The sequence below is a fragment of the Hirundo rustica genome, chromosome 1 (genome assembly GCF_015227805.2).
Source record: "Hirundo rustica isolate bHirRus1 chromosome 1, bHirRus1.pri.v3, whole genome shotgun sequence".
In the NCBI taxonomy this organism is placed as follows: Eukaryota; Metazoa; Chordata; class Aves; order Passeriformes; family Hirundinidae; genus Hirundo; species Hirundo rustica.
The window spans coordinates 841,388-858,791 of NC_053450.1; the positions used below are offsets into that span (position 1 = coordinate 841,388).

Genomic DNA, 17,404 nt, shown 5'->3' on the forward strand with positions numbered 1-17,404 from the left:
TTAGGGGAATCCTGTGCTGCATTTGAGGGCAATCCTAGTCCACCAGCACTGCAAATTCCATGTGTTTCCGTGCAACGGGAAGAAACCGCAGGGCTGGGTGAAGGTTTCAAAGATGGGATTAGGCTTAGTCATCCTATAAAGATTTAATTTCTGGTCAGGAAGGGTGTTCTGGAATTTATTTCAATGGGATAACTGAAGTGGAAGCGTCGTAGAATTTCTGCAGGGAATATTTCCCCAGAAACTTGGGGCTTGGCACTTTTGAAAAATCACTTTTCCCATCACTTTATGTTAATCACAATCGCTTCGGAGATGCTTCTCGAAACCTACTTCAAGTTCCACATTTAGTAACAACATCTGAATTTCACAGCTACTTTTGCATTTCAGCTCTTGTTTGATGAAAATTACATTCTTCCCCCCAAAATAAAACGATTCTTTGCCCTTCTCATGTGATGATTTTGACCAGGTTTAGATCAAGATAAGCAAAACCTTCTCCTCTTTTCCTTCTCCACACCACTGTGTCAAGGGAAATAAATATTTCCACCTCACCTTCCACTTTCACCTCCAGTTAAATCCCCTGTCACTCTTCACAAAATCTCCCTGAATTCCATGAATTCCAAATTCTTGTAAACTGGGATTTCATCTTCTCCTTTGCCTCGGTTCTTCTCTGTGTCCTCTGTGCCCTTCCTGCCCTTTCATTCTGTCACCTGGCCCTGCTGGGGACAAAATATCAGGGGGCCATATGGACCAGCTGGAAGATTTCAGGAGCATCTCAGGAAAATCAGGAATCCTGCAACAGGGCCTTTAAGAAATCCATTCTGTGCTTCTCCCAATCTCAGCAGCTTGCAGGAGACAGGAGATATTTTAGGGTTTGGCATGGATGAGATTTTGAGGGAAGGCAATAAAAAAAACCAAAAACCCACGAACAACCCAGTGCCTGAGCTGCTATTCCTGAACCTGTCAGGGGATGATGTCGGAGATAAATCCCAATGTGGGCTGGCTCTGGAGTGGAGCAGCATCTCCTCGGAATTTGGAGCCCTCCGGATAGGCCCCAATAAACATGGATTTGCCACTAAAAACTCATTAAACCTATCCTGGCCTGGGGAAGATTAAATATTTCCCAAGGTTTTGTGCTGGCGTGGAGGGAGCTTTGTTTCGCCAAACCTCGCCCCTCCTCGGAGTTTTCTGGGTAATTGCCACCTCTGCCCCAGCCGAGTTTCGTGCCCTGCCTGTTGGGAAAGCCAAAATTTCCTCACCTCACTCATGCAGGGCTGCAGAGGGACAATGTTTGCGAGTCCGGTTTGGAGGTGTTGGAAAAACTGACAACACCTCAGGAGCTTGGCTGGAGGCGGGCGGCGTCGGGAGCCCAGAAACGTTCAGTGGGAGACGGGAATTTGAGGGAGTTGGAGAGGAGGGAAAAGGGAATAAAGCAGATGGAGAGCAGCAAGGGGCAGAGGCTTTGGGGCAGCTCCTGCAGCTCCGAGGGTCACGTGAGAGGATCCAGCTGGACCTTTCCTGGGATTGTGCCTCTGTTCCTGCGACCTGATGGCAGAAAGGCAGCAGCAGCAGCAGGAGGGAAAAAACAACGACAACCCCCAAGAAGGTGGGAAGGGTTCTGATTTTGTTCAGGGAGATTGGATGAAACAAGACTTAAAGGGAAAAAAAAAAAAAAAAAAAAAAAAAAAATGGGGGGGAATAAATAGCACAATCTGGGAATCCAGTGTAATAATCCTGTTTGGCAAATTTCCTGTTTCCAGGAAAAATCCTGTTTTCACAAATTTTCTTTTTCCGAAGGCTTAATGAGTTGAGATAATTGATCAGCCAACCCCTCCTTCTCTGTGCTTTAACTGGTTTGTGTTTTTCTCCCTGACTTTTTTTTTTTTTTTTTTTTTTTTTTTTTTTTTTTTTGAATTTGTGAATTTGTGAAAATATTCCCAGCTTGTTCCACACCATGGGAGTGGGTGTTATTTCTATTTTTTAACTTAAGTGGTCACTTTTTCTTTGCTCTGTGGAATTTATTTTCTAATTAGATAACATTTTTCTCCTCATAAAAAAAAAAATCTCAGAAATATTTCTGATGTTGAACTTAAAAAGGAGACAGAAAATGATGCTTGGTCCCCTATGAAAAGCAGTGGAATGATTCTGATCTTCTGATCTCGCTGTCTTGACAATCCTGGGAGACATTTGGCAGAAGCTTCCCCCCTCAAATTAAATTTTAAATTTAAATTCCCTCCATTTCCATATGTGCGAGGACACCATCTCGGAGGATGCAGCCTGCTCCGAGACCTGGAAAGGAAAACCTCATTTTTTTCCAGGGAAAATTGCTTTGTTTTCATGTTTTGCTCCCTCCTCCAGAATTAGAAACAGTTGCAGAGTTCACGTCAGCTGGAGCAGCTGCGTTGTGAAACAACCAGGAAAAGGAGAAGTTGTAGGGAAAAACACACCCCTCTCCAGATTCCCAACGGAACGCCCTTCTCCGCACAAGCCCGGACACGCTGCTCCCATTATCCATCATCTGACACAGCAGCCTCTGGTTATTATCTCCGCATCAAAGCAAACACTGCAGAGGTATAAAGCCTGCCCCTGCCTGAATCCTGCTTGTTCTGGAGGCTCCCAGACCTCTAGAGGATGAAGCTTTTCCTCCTGCTCGTGCTCGGCGTCGCCCTGTGCACGGAGAGTGGTGAGTCCCGAAAGGATTCCTCAAATCCCTCCCAAAACTGGGGCATGGCTTCCGTGTTCCAGGATTTTGCGGTGTGGATGGCCAAGCTGAAGGGTCGTGAGGGAGTTATCCCAGGAGAAGGGGACGGGGGGTTTAATGCCACCAGAGGCTGGAGGGGTGATGAGGAGTGGGGGGTGAGATTCCCAAACTCAGATGATTCCTGCAGAGCCAGCCCAGCCCCTGGAATGGCTCAGTGGCAGCTGAGAGCCCTCGGGGTAGCTCCATGGGGATGGGAATATCCATGAGGGAAACCCAGGGCATGGATGGGGCAGTATGTGCAGTAAATCTCTGGATTTGACACGAAAGCCTGATTTATTTATTTATTTATTAAAGTTTTTTTACTTTTATTTTTATTGGTTGCACCTCAAACCATCGTTTCCTAAATTGACAGGGGTGGCTGAGCCACAGGAAGGTGCAATTCTGTCTCCCAGCTCCTCTTCCTCGTTGCCTTGCTGATCACAGAATCCCTAAGGTTGTAAAAGACCTCTTAAGATAGTGGAGTCTGACCTAGTAGGAAAAAATTCCATCATGGAATTCTTGGTGGTCCCGAGCATCCAGGCTGCCCAGGGATCACATCCACGGAAGTGCTCAGAAATTACGTGGATGTGATGCTCAGGGCCAGGGTTTAGCGGTGAACCTGGAGCCGAGGATCTCAGAGGTCTTTTCCAGCCTTAAAGATCCCACGAATCCCAGCTGATCCCAGGTTTGGGATGGAGATGCAGAGCCCCGTTCTGATGATCGTCCGGGGGATTTTTTGGGAGAGCACTGGGAAGCTGCAGCTCAATTTTCCTGGCTGGACTCTGCCAAGGACCACACCCTGGGTCAGGCAGGAGCACACGGTGCAGCCTGGAATATCCCTCTGTTTTGGGGGAATGGCTGATTTCATCAGCTCAGGGGGCTTTTGCCTGTTTGCAAACTGCATTTTTCCCTGTAGGATTTGACCTGAAAATTCCTGGGCATTCTGGTCCTGGACTAACAGACCTCTTTGGCTCCCACTTAATTTGAGGATGGAAATATTCCTATGGATGGATTCCACAGGCTTGAAACTTGGAATTGTGCTAAAACTGAGGATGTTAAGGCAAATAAAAGGATCTTTTCCTGCAACTTTACTCCTTTTTTTTTTTTTTTTTTTTTTTTTTTTTAAAAAAAAAAAAAAAAAAAAAAAAAAAAAAAAAAAAAAAAAAAAAGATCAGGGAATGTGACAGCAAATTCCTTGAGGAATGTTCCTCTTCAGTTAGAGCAGAGGTCTTGGTGGGTGTGGAGACATCCAAAGGCAGCCTGGGTTAACTCAAGGTTTGCACCTGGAAGAAATAAAACTCCCTTCCCCTCTCAGCCCTCGTTGCAACAGATATCTCAAGAAATGAAATAAAATTAAAGTGCTTTTTTGTAGCTTGACCAAAATTGTCCTCCCTGACTTCAGGGTGTGCCAGTCTGGGAGCCAATCCCGGAGTCCTGCATTAATTGGTGAGTCAGAAACCTCCGGAGCACAGAGAGAGATTGAAAAACACATCCTTGGATGGTGCTTCCCCTTCTCCTGCCAAGGAGGCTCCCAGGGCAACCGGAGTCTGGAATTAGGAGCTTTGGGAGGTTGGGATGAAACAGGATCTGGGCATGTAAGCAGCTCCACTGTTTCCTGCAGTGATTCAGGAAGTTTTTTTTCTGGGAATGGGCTTGGATTAAAGATGCTGCATTTATTAAGGATTAAAGCGAGCTCTGTGTCTGGAAAATCCAGTCTGGGGACTGAGTGTTTCCGTGAGGAAAGGTTGGCTCCCAGCGGGGTGGAGCTGAAACATTCCGTGTGATATTCCATATAATAGAATTTTGCGGGACAAGAGAGAATGAAGCCAAACACTCTGGAGAGGGGATGATCTAAAGGAGGGTCCCAGGCTTGAGAAAAATAAATTTGGGCCTGAAAGGTCAGGACAGTTCTGAAGGCAAGAGCCAGGAAGGAAGAACAGTGTTTCTGGAGATGGGAATGACCATGAAAATTGAAGCAAATTAAAAAACTTGGGGTATGAAGTCAAAGAGAGCCAGGCGCCAAGTCTGAGGCTTTTGGAAAAACCACGGGAATGGTGGGAAGTGGGATCTGAGTTGTCTGGTGGCCTCCGCTCAGTGCCAGTCAGTGAGGGACAACAGAGGAAGAGTAGGGAGCGTGAGGGCTGTGGACCACGAGAGGAAAGGCCGGGAGATGTTGGCTGGAGTGGGAAAAGAAGGCAGAGTTTCCACACAGGCAGAATAAAAGGGAAACAGCGATCCCAAGGACACGGGCTGAGCTGGAGCCAGGTCTGGGCTGGCAGGACACTCGAGGAGCCGGTTTGGGCCAGCAGGATTTGTCCAAGGTCAAACAAGGGCAGTGGCGAGGTTGGGACATTGCTGACAAGGGCACAAAGAAACACGGGCGAGGGAGAGGAGCAAGGAGGACGAAGAGCAAGGAAAGCAAAGCTAAAGGACAAAGCTGCTGCAAGAATTAGCTGGGCATTAACTGCCAGTAGCCAGGGATATTGTGGAAATGAGGATGAGTTTAATCCCTGGAGGGTGACATTGCAGACAGATAAACGGATGAGGAGGAAATTCCCCTTATCATGCAAAGAATCCTTCCCCAAGGATCTCTCTGCTCTCAACGATGCTCCAGCCTCGTTGAGTGCCAGCTGTTCCCGTTTGCTGATTTTAGCGAAGCACTTTGCAGATGCAGAGTGTTCCAGATGTGCACGTTCTGTGGGGCGAGGGAGCTGTTATCCATGGATGGCTGGAAAAAGGAATGCAGCCAAGTCAGGGATTTGCTGAGCCCGGACTTCTACAGACCCGAGATTTTCCTCCTGGCACAGGAGGGCTCTGAAAATCAACCCAAATCACAGGAAGGTTTGGGTTGGAAGGGATCTTAAAAACCACCTCGTTCCAACCTCCTGCCATGGGTAGGGATAGGGACACCTCCTGCTATCCCAGGTTTCTCCAAGCCTCATCCAGCCTGACCTCAAACCCTTCCAGGGATGGGCCAGCCACAGATTCCCTGGCCTGGTGTCTCCACACAAGAACCAGTGGCCAGAAACGGAGGCTTGGAGGGGCCAGGCGGGAAAGAAAACCCAAGAGGTTCACATTAAAAGTGCTGGGAGGCTGCGTTGCCCTTCCCAAAGCCACAGTGGAGATGCCACAGGTTTGCATGGATCCAAGGAGGAGACAACCAAATACCCAGAGGCAAGACCCCTGAGGGTTCCTAAATGAGCAAACCACACCTGTGGCAGCAATTTGAGCCCAATCTGGCTCCTGGAGAGTTCTTGGAGCCAAGTTTAACCCATGCAGGAATTTTTCTGCCTGTGGCCACTGGGCTTGGCAGATCCTCCATCCACCCCCAGTTTTGTGCCCCAAAGGATATTCCCAGAGGATATTCCCTGATGGATGTTCTCGTCCTTCTTTTGCAGCTTTCTCCCTGACCTGCTTCTCGTGCAAAGATGCGACTTCCAACATCCACTGTCTCAGCACCACCACGTGCTCGGCGAACGAGAAGTATTGTCTGACAACCTATTCCACCGCCGGAACCGGTGAGTGCGGAGCTTCCCGAGGCTCTGGGGACAAGGTGGGGCCCTGGTGGGGCTGACAGCTCATCCTCCTCCCACCAGGAGGTACAGAGGAGGAATTAATGAGGATTTTAGCAAGCGGAGAACTAATCTCGGGAAGGTGGGAGCTTGGCACAGCCTGGGTCTGTTGCGACACATCGAAAAGAGAACTTGCGATTAAACTCAATTAAAATTAAATGCTGCTGATTAAACACTCTCAGGACGGGGAGATGCTGGAATAAAAAAATTATTCTTTTTATTATCCCTGCTCAAACTTCTTGTCTCAACTCCATGCTCAATGGAGTTTATGCCCATGAGGTGGTGGGAATGGAAAGGGCCGGGTGCTGTGCAAGGAGCAAACCCAAGGCACGGTGCCAATGTTTTGTAACCTCACATTCTACAAAAAAGTCCCAAATTCTCGCCCTCAGCTGGCCCTGAAACCAGCAAAGGATTCGTAAGGCCTGGGGATGGTGTCCATAGGTCACACACACACACACAAATAATAATGGAATGTGACGAAACCCAAGGGGAAACTCGACGGCATCGAGTGCAGAATAACAAATTCCCCGTGGGATTGCACAGCCAGGCTGTGATCGAAACCTGCAAAACAAACCCCAAAAGCAACCAAAACCAAATCCGAGACGAAAAACTGAACTTTTCCTGTCGTCTTCTCCCCCTCCCACTGCAGGCAGTGACCGGAGCCAGCGAATCACCAAGAAATGTTCTGCATTTTGCCCAACAATTGACCTGAACATCGGCATAGCTGGAGTCGCCACCAGCTGCTGCGAGACCTCCTTGTGCAACATCAGCGGGGCCAGCAGCGTGAAAACCAGCTCCACCATCCTCACCCTGGGGCTCCTGGCCAGCCTCGCCTGCATCCTCAGGATGGGTTTTTGAGGGGCTTTTGGGGAAAACGAGGTGCTTGTCTTTGCATGGTTCAAGCCGCGGTCCATCAGGTGGGAATGCTGCCCTGCGCCTCCTAGCTGGAAGGTCACCTCCCATCAGGAGAGGTTTTTTGCTCTTTCCACGCTCTTGGCGACATCACAAAATGATGTTTGGGAGAGAAAGGGGTAGAATGGAGCCCTGCACATGCAGAATGGCCCCACGTGGTCACCCTCTCTCCTACTCCTGGCATTTATAACTCCGTGCATTATTTTTTTTTTGCCTTTCATTTTATCCCCGCCATTCTCTTGTGCCATTTTTTCCCCCCATTTTCCACCGTGTATCATTTTGCTCCCAGAAAGCCTTTAATATTCCAGTTGTTAAACAGAAACTGGGCACAATAAAGTGTTATTTTATTCTATTGTGTGGCTGCGTGGTGTGGCACATTGGGCGTAGCCGCTGGATGTATCCATATTACGGGATAAAAGCGGAAGCGTTCGCCTGCAAGTTGAATGGGAATAATGCTGAAATATGTTAAAATCACTCTGCATTCACTTCAGGAAGCCTCTCCCCAGATTTTATTTTTCTGCACTGGCAGAAATGTCATTTTTGTGACTCCATTTCGGAATAAACCGAATTCTATTTAGCTTCCTTTCAGTTCCTCTCCTGGGGCAGCTGCCTGGGAGGAAAGGGCTCTTGAGCTCTCCAGGAAAGAGCGAGGACAAGGCAGGGCCTGGCGGGAAGGGATCTGGAGCATTTTCTTTAAACTGGTTTAAGATCTCCCAGTGGAAATTTCTTTAGAAGCATTAGGATTATTTAGGAAAGGGAGAAAGGTATCTTGCACGGTACTTAAAGGAAAACAGTAGGAAAAGACAGATGGTTTCTGGAAGGAAACCTGGAATTTTTCAGACTCATCTGTGAAAAAAAAAATGAACACTGCAAATAAATCTTTTGTGTTCGCTTGTCAAGTTAAGATTGAAGGGACTCATTACCCTGCTCTGACCTTCCTTGTGGATAATCTCAGGAACGAGAGGTTTGCTCACCCCGACCCCTCCAGGGAGGCCGAACTGCTTTCTCCTGGGATGAGGGAGCTCTCCACAAGGATCATCCCAAGGAAGATCTCCCAGGGAAACCCAGCTGGGTGCAGCTCACCCAGCTGGTTTTCTCTCCCCAGACTCCTTGCCCAGCTCCATGTTCTGCTCATTCGGACAGGCATTTTTCTGGGATTAGCGGAACAACAATGCTCAGGAACAGCCACATCTTTGTTCTTTACAACAGCTATGAGGAGGAACCGTGGGCTCAGGGCTCCAGCTCATCCTGATCTGCTCTTACCCCTTCCTGTTCACCTTCCTCCTGTCCAGATCCAACCCCAGCTCTGCATTCCCAGGTTGTTTTCTCTCCCAGATTTCCTCGTTGGCTTCTTACTCTGGGTTTTTCCACCCAAACTCTATTTCCTCGCCTCAACTCATTGTTTCCTCCTCGGTGTAAATGCAGGATTGGCCAAGGATACTTTGATTTTGGCTATGAGTCTCTCCATCCGCCCCATGGATTTTATTGCCTATCCCGGCTGAGCTGGCTCCATCCATCTGCCCGATTTATTCTCCTCACCCTGCGTCCCTTCCTGCCAAATTTAGGGTCACACAGATCCTAACACCCCAAAGAAGCCAATTCTGTGACCTTGGCTGGCCACATTCTGCCCCACACCATGCTCCTAACGTGGTGACAACTGAACTGTTTGGAATAAACTTCATCCTGTGCCATCCACAGGTTTAGGATTCCTTAGGGACAATGGCTGGCACAGGGAAAGGCCAAGATGGGGCTGGCATGGCCTCAGGTCTTGTTCTGCTGAGCTTGGGAGTCCAGGCCTGCCCTTGGCAGCCAGGCTTAAAATTAAGGCCAAGTCTTGAGCTGCCTGAGCTTGGCAGGTGCCTCTGTTTTGGGATGGGAAGGATCCTGGCATGGCAAAAAGGCATGGAGGAATGTGGGACACCCCTGGAGGGTTTCATGCCCTGGTTATGGCTGTGGCATGGAGAAATGAAGAACAGCTCTGGCAATCCAGGGGTGCCATCCCTAAAGGAGCAGCTCCATCCTGCCCGGCTCCTTCTTCCCTGGTCCCACAGGTTTTCCCTTTGTGCCCAACAAAACGCATCCATGTGCTCCAAAGCTGACCCATATCCCAAAACCCCTGTCCGGAGGTGGGAGCAGCAGCTTCCCTGAGGCACAGGAGGTCCTAAAAAACACGAGAGCTCCTGTGGTGGTTGAACCCTCCCCTTGGAATGTTGTGTAAGAGGAGACTCTGCCAGCCCTCCTGAGAAATGCTGATTGACACCTTCCCACGCAGGTGCTGCTCCCTAATTCCAAATCCTCCCATCACCCCGGGTTTCTGGTGCCTCCCACGGCTGCACGCTCCTGACATGGGAGCGCTGAGCTGCCCCATGAGCAGAGACATCTGTAAAGCCTGGGGGGCATTTGGGAAGGAGATGGGAGCCTCATTCCAGTAGCTGGGATCGATCCTGGGATGTAACTGCCTCTCTCTCCCTGTGGATTATATAAAACTCACTTTTCAGAGCTCTGAGTCACTGCACCAGGACCTGGAGCAGCCAAGGAGGCCTTTCCCTGCCTAAATGAGGCATCTGCAGGAGGCGCTTTAACTTTGGCCCCTCTTTTCCCTCTCTCGGGGCTTTCCCACCATCGGTTTTGAAGGATCTGTGCTGCCTTCTGCTCTCCTTGAATAATTCCCCTGCCTTTTCCGTCACAACAAGAAATTTCTCCCCCTTTTCCCTGTTTATCTGCCCAGACCCAACACAACGCCTCCACGCCAAAGCGAGAGACGGAATGGACGCAAGAGATCAAAGCAACGCCATCACTGGGTCTAAAAATCTTCTAGAAACCACGGAAAGGGACAAAAGCTTTCTCCAAAGCTGACTGCTGCTTTCTTGTCACGGAGCCAACCCATGGCTCCAGTTTGATCCACTTTAATTTTCCTGTATGGATAATGATAACTTTACTTCAGAGAGGTGACTCAGCTTCCTTGGGGGATTTTTTTTTTTTTTTTTTTTTTTTTCCCCGGTCTTCCTTAATCTTACTCCTCACTTGGTGTCCCTGCTCCAGGCCCTCCTCCAGGCTGTGATCCCGAGCTGCAGGAGACACCCTCTCCATGCTGGATCCTTGAGCGATGCCTCTGAGTGCTTTTGAGTTTTGCAATTTGCCCTATAGGGAAATAAATCTCTTCTCCATGCTCTCCATGCACCAGGAAGAGGGAATATTCCAGGACTCCAAGCCACCCAAAAACCATGGTACTGAGGAAGATATTCATGTCCTGGAGACAGCTCCCAGAAAACACAGAAAAATCCCATTTCCCACCCAAATTTCTCTCATTTGTAGGTATTTGTTGGATGTGCTGGGAATGTTTTAGACTCACCCCTCCTTCAAAGTCAAAGTCAAAGTCAAAGTCAAAGTCAAAGTCAAAGTCAAAGTCAACTTGTGCTGATCCTATTCCCAGAAGATTCACGTGGGAATGAAATCGATGTTGGAAAAGTCAACAAAGCCAGGCTGGATGGGGCTTGGAGCAACCTAGGATAGTGGAAGGTGTCCCTGCCCATGGCATGAGGTTGATTTTTAATGTCCCTTCCAACCAACCCAGCCTATGATTCCATGGAAATCAAGAGGAGCAGGGATACGGCAGGAGAAAGGAATGAACACAACAGGACTATGGGATAAATAAGGCCAAAAAATAAAGGGGGGGGAAAAAATAATGGTTCTTTCCTTTCGGCCTCACTGCAAAATGCCAGCAAGGAGCCACACCCACTAATGAGGGAGAAAAACCTGTTTATAAAACACTGTGCAAAGGACCAAGCTGTCCTGTGCGAAGCACAAGGCTCAATTTGATCATCACCACGTCCCCGCTGACCTCACCGACCTCCAAAACCCAGGGAATGTCTGTTGGGACACAGGGCTTGGACAACTCTGGAGTTTTGCACCTGATGACGTCATTCCAGATCAGGAGGGCCTGAAAAAAGTGTCAGACAATCACAAGGATCAGGAGATCATCCAGTGCTGGAATGATTCATATTAGACAAAAATACCCTGCTGATGGCTGCTTGCAGGGAATTGCCAGTTAAGTTATTCCGTAATTGCCAGAAAAAGTGAGTTTTGACAATATTTTCTTTTCTGCTGTCCAGGCCTAACCTTGTTTTAGAAGAAGCTCCGTGGACTTGGCAGCTCGAGCTCTTACAAGATGCATCTCGAATGAGGGTCTCTATCCCAGACTGCCAGGAACAGATTTTAAGGAATTCAGGGGAGAGGAGCAACACAGAGGAATAAAAGCAAAAGGTTTGATTTAAGAGGAGAGATTGAAAAAAAAAAAGACACTTTGAGGGATGGCTCTTTCCAGAGCAGAGCTGCAATTCCAGGGTGCCAATTTGTGAACTTGGGAATGGAGCCCTGATTTTGAAAAACTGTTGGGTGTGGAGAAAAGCAGTTCCTCTAAAGAATCCCTGGACAGCAGCAAAACTTCATTAAATCAGAACTGTACAAGGCATTTGAGGATTACAAGCAAGACAAAGAGCAAGGAGAGGGATTAACCAGGGGAAAATTGATAAAGAAATGAAGACTGACGTGAAAATTTGAGGAAAATCTTCTGTTTAACCAACCATTAGCTGATTTAATTTAGTGTAAAACACACTGATTTTGAGGTAAACCAGCTTAGGCCAGCTCAGGGGCTGAGTCTGGCGCTGTTGAATAATTAAATGAACGGTTCAAACCCTGGAACATCACACGCTGTCTGTGCAAAGCGACTAGAAAAATTAATTCCTAGGACAATCTCCCCGTAGCTCCGGGCTCTGCTTTCATCAGAGCTGCAGCTCCGGGAGGAAGGGAAGGAAGAAATTCAGAGGAGGAGAGAGCAGAGCCCGGCTTCCCATCACTCACACGACCGGAAGAGCGAGAAATGCGTGGCTGAAAGGGTTTTTCCCCAAGGTGCCAGCCCCGTTCCAAGGGCTCCGGCCTTGGAAAACTCCCACATGAACATTCCACACCCTCGGGTTTATTTCATGTCCACCTGCCAGCCACCGGGAACCTGTAAAACTGCCGCCGTCGGGCTGGGGTATAAAACCTGCCCTCCGAACAGCTTCCCAGTCCCGCTGGGAGGATCTGCTGGAGATGAGGGCTCCTCTTGTCACCTTGCTGGCTGCTGTCCTCTGTGTGGAACAAGGTGAGCCCCTCGTGCTGCTCCTGCTTTAAGGCAAGGATTAGGGGGGAGATGGTGACGGTTTCCCACGTGGCAAAACTTTAGGGGGCCGCCACCCGGCTTTGCAGTGCCGTGACGGTGTCACCAATGCCCTTCTGCACCTCGATCAATGATTTGAAATTAGAAAAGGATCTGATGAATTCATTCCTCTTTCCAGCTCTTGAGCCCTGGTGGTGCTGGATGCCAGGTTAAATCCACACTGTGGTCCTTGGGATCTTCCAAAAGGAGGCAAGATGGAAGTGATAAAAAGCATAATGTAATGGTGGTATTTTTTTCCTTAATAATTTCAGTTTTTAAGTATTTTAGGGACTTTTCCGTCCAGCTGCTTCCTCCCTTGTAGTGGTTTGCCACGTGCCTTCCTAGAAAATGCAACGCTGGGAATTTTTGTAGATTAAATCGGCGGCAGAGGTGAAAGAGCTTTTCATGGAAAAGGCATCCCGCTCCCAAAGGGAGGGCTGAGTGCTGTCCTCCTTCTGGGATTGAGACACACGCGTTGCTCCATCGCTCCTGGCACGTGGGAATGATGACCAGAGTGCCAAAATTCTCCCCACACCTGATGGTTTCCCAGAAACCGTGATACGAATCTGGTTGAGAAAGAGGCATCTAATTAATCAATTGCCACTGATGTATCAACCCCCTACTCCTACATCCTTTGGAATGGTTCTCCAGCGTGCCTGGAAGATCAGGACCTTCGGCCAGTTTTGCGGGTGGGAAAATGACTATTCAGTTCTTGGAAAAAAAAAAAAAAAGGATTCATCGCCCACAATTCCTGATTGAGGCAACGTCACATGGACAGAAGAGGAGAATTTTCAAAGGCAACATTCTCAGTGTGACCCGGGATGAGCTGGAAAGCTCACAGAGATCCAGGATCACAGGTTCATGGTGGGATTCCTTACTGGTGACATTCGATATCGGCAGCAGATTCCCAACAGATTTAAGGACAAGCTTTTACACAGCACCTTCCTGTGGTCCAGCCTAGATCCAGAATAAGAGATTGCAGATTCCTGGCCTAAAACAAAGAAAAATGTGGAAACTGGCATTTGATCCTTCTCAGGTGTCCTGGGTCTCATCCAAGACCGTAATGACCAAATTTTGGTCAAAACCCTTGATCTCTCAGCCAACCAAAGAGGGTCTTTCGCCTTTTCCATCCATAAAGTCATTGTTATGGTTACTTTGTGTCCAGTAAAAATCATAAAAGGTCTTGATCCTTTTCACACTGAAGGTAGAAAAGGTCTCTAAGATCATCAAGTCCTCACTGCAGTGTTGGATGAGACCAGGGAGATAACTGCTTAAGGTATCCCTGAAAGTTTACAACAAGGAAGATTCCACAAGCCTGGAACTGCTCAGAGACTCTCATTCCTTCAGGAATTTAGTTTTAGCATTTCTTAGCGTCTGTTTTTGTTCTGTTCTCCCATATTTCCACCACGGGACACATAAAATGTTCTATTACTTTCTTCTTTGCTGCTTCTTTTTTCTTGCACGAAGAAGGTTCCTCTGGCTTTCCCCAGCACATCCTCACTTTCAACAAACAAAATAAACCCTTCCAACCTTTCCGACAAGGTCGCATTTCCAAGATCTCTGACCTTTTCCCCTCCCTCTCCTCTGGTCCCTCTCCAAATGCTCTGCATAGTTTTGGAAGTGTTGCGGAGAGATTTGGGCACCGGGGCTCCAGCTGAGGCCTGGCCAGGGTGGAAAGGCCACTTTGAGTATCTCGCACGTGACATTTCTGCCCGTTGTCCCCTTGGGTGACGCCTGTATCCGCGGCTGGAATGTGACACCGTTGTGGTTCCGAATTGCAACCCAGCCAGCTGTTGGTCACCCTACATTCGAGTGCCTTAAGTTTCACCTATTGCAATTTATTTCTCTTTATTTAATTGCATCCGCTTCTCTTTTTCACTCTTTTATTGCACCCATCTGTCAAAATCGCTTAAAATCACAGAATGATGGGATGGTTTGGGTTGAAAGGGACCTTCAAGGTCATCTCATTCCAGTCCCTCTGCCACGGGCAGGGACACCTTCCACTACCCCAGGTGGCTCCAAGCCCTGCCCAACCTGGCCTTGGGCACTGCCAGGAATGGGGCTTCTCTGGGAATTCCATTCCAGGGCCTCACCACCCTCACAGGGAAGAATTCCTTCCATTGCTCCAGTTGGTTTGACCAATAATCCTCGGGAATTACCCTCTGAGGTTGTTTTCATTCCTGGCTTTGCACCCATTCCCTGGAATTTCCAGCAGCTCGTGTTTCTGGGGCTTGCTCGAGAACAACACCATCCAAGGTTGTGCCAAAAATTCCTTAAAACCTCACTGAATCTCCTCTACATGTAAATTCAGCTTTTTGTAGAGGTGAGTGAAGCAAAAAAAATCCTGCACAGAATCAACAGCTGATGACTTTTTCCTTCCTTTCTGTCAGAAACTTCTCGTTCCACGGTGTGACCTCCGCCGTCCTTCCACGTTCTCACTGCCAACTTCTTATCGGGCAAAAGCGCACTCATGGGGACGTGTCCCGTGGTTGCTTTTGCCCTTTCCAAAGTGACAGACTGGCCCCAGGCTTAGCAGGAACTCAGCCAGCATCTGGCTTTGTTTCCCTCCAAAAATCAGCTCTGCTTTTAAAGGAATTCAATCACAAACCCCCCACACTTCGCTCTGGGTGGTTTCACGAGCCCTGAACTCAACCGTTACTATAAAACCTCAATCTGCCCGGCTGGGGAGTGCTCTGCACGTATTTTGGGGTGTTCTATCACCCAGACTCGGTTTTTGCTCTTCTTCCTTTGTTTTACTACTTTCCAGAGGTCTGGCCTACCACGCTGTGGTTTTGAGGGCAGGCACAGACATCCTTGGCAGGAAACACAACTCATTGCTGCGTGACCTTCCTGCCAATCATCTGCCACTGTTGCAGAGGTAGCAATTATCTCACCAAATCTGCTTTTAGCACTTAAAACAAGCTTTTGATTCAGATTTTCTGTTCATTCCCGATTTTAGGCTAAAAACAGGAGTCTGGAAAAGCTTCTGAGGGCTCTCACCAGACTTCCTAGGACTGAGGTTGGGCCAGTTTAGTGACGTCCAAGCACAAAAAAAAGAGATGTGACAGCAGTCTCTGAGCCAGATGAAAGAGGAGGAGGACACAGGGCATCGTCCAACTCCTCGAAACACTTTAAATTCTCCCTGCCAAGCCCTGCCCAGGAGAAACTCTGAGCAGTAATTGGCAATTCCCATGGCCGAGCCCTCAGGACCGAGCCACCCTGGTTCAGCAATAATCTCTTTCATAAAAGCCCCCAAATCCTTGAATTCCACTCACATCTCCTGCTCCCAGGGATTGCAAACAGATCAATAACACTCTGCAGCCTGAGCCAGAGGAGACAGAGAGGGATTTAGCGCTGCTGCCACTGGTCAGGAGACAAAGAAAGTCACCGGTCATTCCCACAGAAACATTCCTCAGGCTGTAACGAGGGAAATGGAGATCCCTGCGCTGGTTTTTAGACCTTGTAATGTGCTTTTTCCCCATTTTTTTTCCTCCCCTCCAGTTTATCCATTCATGTGCTACACCTGCCAAGAGCAGGAGTCCAACAAGGACTGTTTGACCATTTCCATGTGTGCCGAGGAGGACAAACACTGCGTGACCATCCGGAAGGACGTCGGGACAAGTAGGTTTGGGAACAACACCTTGTTTGTTTTGTTGAGCAGTCCCAGGAATGGGATTTCGTCCCAGTACGGAAACAACAGGCCTGGGATGACCAACTTTTAGGAGACACTGACCTTGTGTCTCCCTGCTGCAGCATCCAGACACTCTCGATATTCCTGCTGGAAACTGGGGAAATGAGGGGGACACACGGAGCGGCATGAGGGAGTGGATTCACACCTGGAGCTGGGCTTGTTTCACTCCCAGAACTGTTTCGAGAAGGGTTTTGGCCAAACCTCACCATGGCTGACTCCCTGTGCCAGGCCAAATCCCTCAGGTCTGTCCTGGGGGCTCTGCACCCTCAAAGACCTCCACATGCTCTTATCTCAAATCTCAGGGCACGCAGAACATCCCCCTGTGTTTACGTTGTAGTAAAAAAAACCATCCTGGTGGGAACGACCCAGCCTGAGCATCGCTTCAGCCAGCTGGAACTGAAAGCCACAGGCACTGATTCCACGTTAGAACTGACAAAACCTAAAAACACGGAGCCCAGAGAAGTCCTGGTTGGAGTTGATGATCATAAAGGCCTTTTCCAACCTTGACAGTTCTGGGATTTTGTGACACTGTGGTTGCCCCATCCCTGGAATCGTCCAAGGCCAGGCTGCACAGACCTCTGAGCAACCTGGTCTGTCGGGGAGGTGTCCCTGCCCATGGATGATTTTTAAGGTCCCTTCCAACCCAAACCAATCCATGATTCTATGATTAATTCCATGAAATTTTCCTTGAGCATTAGTGCCTGCCCTTCCTTTACCCGCCAAAATAGATTTAGCCACGGAAACGTTTAAACAATGATTTTTCATCCTCCTTTTTCTCTTCCCCCCCCCCCCCCCCCCACTTTGTTTTTCCTTGCACTAGAGCCCAACAAGCCTAAATACATCATCTCCAAGATGTGCTCTCCGACATGTCCAGAAACCGGTCAGCAACAAACCCAAAGCTCCCAGAACATTTCCTGCTGTGAGAAACCCTTGTGCAACGTGAACGGAGTCAGCGGCAGGCAGAGCAGCCACGGGGTGATGTCCCTGGGCGTCCTGGCCAGCGTCGCTTACATCTTTGCATACGGATTGTGACGGGCTTGGAAGAGCTCCCCGCCACGGCTGAAATAAAAGCGTTGTTCCGGGATAATTTCCGCTCTCAGAGATTCCTGTTTTGTGGTTGGGCTTCCCCTGGGATTTTTGAGAGAGCCTGGGTAAGCCGGGTGCTGAACTCCCATTGATTTCCTGAGCCTACTCGAATCCGAGGTGTCCCCAGACATCCAAATCGCCCAAGAAAACACACGGAAAATGGCCTTTCTGACATGTTCAGGCTTCAAATCATTATTGCTCCGAGGAGACCC

General features: G+C 48.7%; 2 protein-coding genes across 2 annotated transcripts; both read left to right on the forward strand.

Annotated features, from left to right (window-relative positions):
- Positions 1 to 2,403: 2,403 nt before the first annotated feature.
- LOC120763071 (lymphocyte antigen 6E-like) lies at positions 2,404 to 7,570 on the forward strand. The gene is made up of 3 exons (XM_040086121.2): positions 2,404 to 2,677; positions 6,133 to 6,252; positions 6,956 to 7,570. Exons 1-3 carry the CDS (start codon positions 2,626 to 2,628, stop codon positions 7,162 to 7,164), a joined length of 381 nt encoding a protein of 126 aa, XP_039942055.1. The 5' UTR covers positions 2,404 to 2,625; the 3' UTR covers positions 7,165 to 7,570.
- Positions 7,571 to 12,309: 4,739 nt separating this feature from the next.
- LOC120758134 (lymphocyte antigen 6E-like) lies at positions 12,310 to 17,138 on the forward strand. The gene is made up of 3 exons (XM_040076027.2): positions 12,310 to 12,361; positions 15,917 to 16,036; positions 16,927 to 17,138. Exons 1-3 carry the CDS (start codon positions 12,310 to 12,312, stop codon positions 17,136 to 17,138), a joined length of 384 nt encoding a protein of 127 aa, XP_039931961.1.
- Positions 17,139 to 17,404: the final 266 nt, after the last annotated feature.

What these genes read in the sequence shown, in the direction of transcription:
- LOC120763071 (XM_040086121.2), top strand. Translation starts at nt 2,626, where the DNA reads ATGAAGCTTTTCCTCCTGCTCGTGCTCGGCGTCGCCCTGTGCACGGAG. An exon ending in CGCCCTGTGCACGGAGAGTG is followed by an intron (nt 2,678 to 6,132) that starts GTGAGTCCCGAA and finishes CTTCTTTTGCAG; the next exon opens with CTTTCTCCCTGACCTGCTTC. An exon ending in CTATTCCACCGCCGGAACCG is followed by an intron (nt 6,253 to 6,955) that starts GTGAGTGCGGAG and finishes CTCCCACTGCAG; the next exon opens with GCAGTGACCGGAGCCAGCGA.
- LOC120758134 (XM_040076027.2), top strand. Translation starts at nt 12,310, where the DNA reads ATGAGGGCTCCTCTTGTCACCTTGCTGGCTGCTGTCCTCTGTGTGGAA. An exon ending in TGTCCTCTGTGTGGAACAAG is followed by an intron (nt 12,362 to 15,916) that starts GTGAGCCCCTCG and finishes CCTCCCCTCCAG; the next exon opens with TTTATCCATTCATGTGCTAC. An exon ending in CCGGAAGGACGTCGGGACAA is followed by an intron (nt 16,037 to 16,926) that starts GTAGGTTTGGGA and finishes TCCTTGCACTAG; the next exon opens with AGCCCAACAAGCCTAAATAC.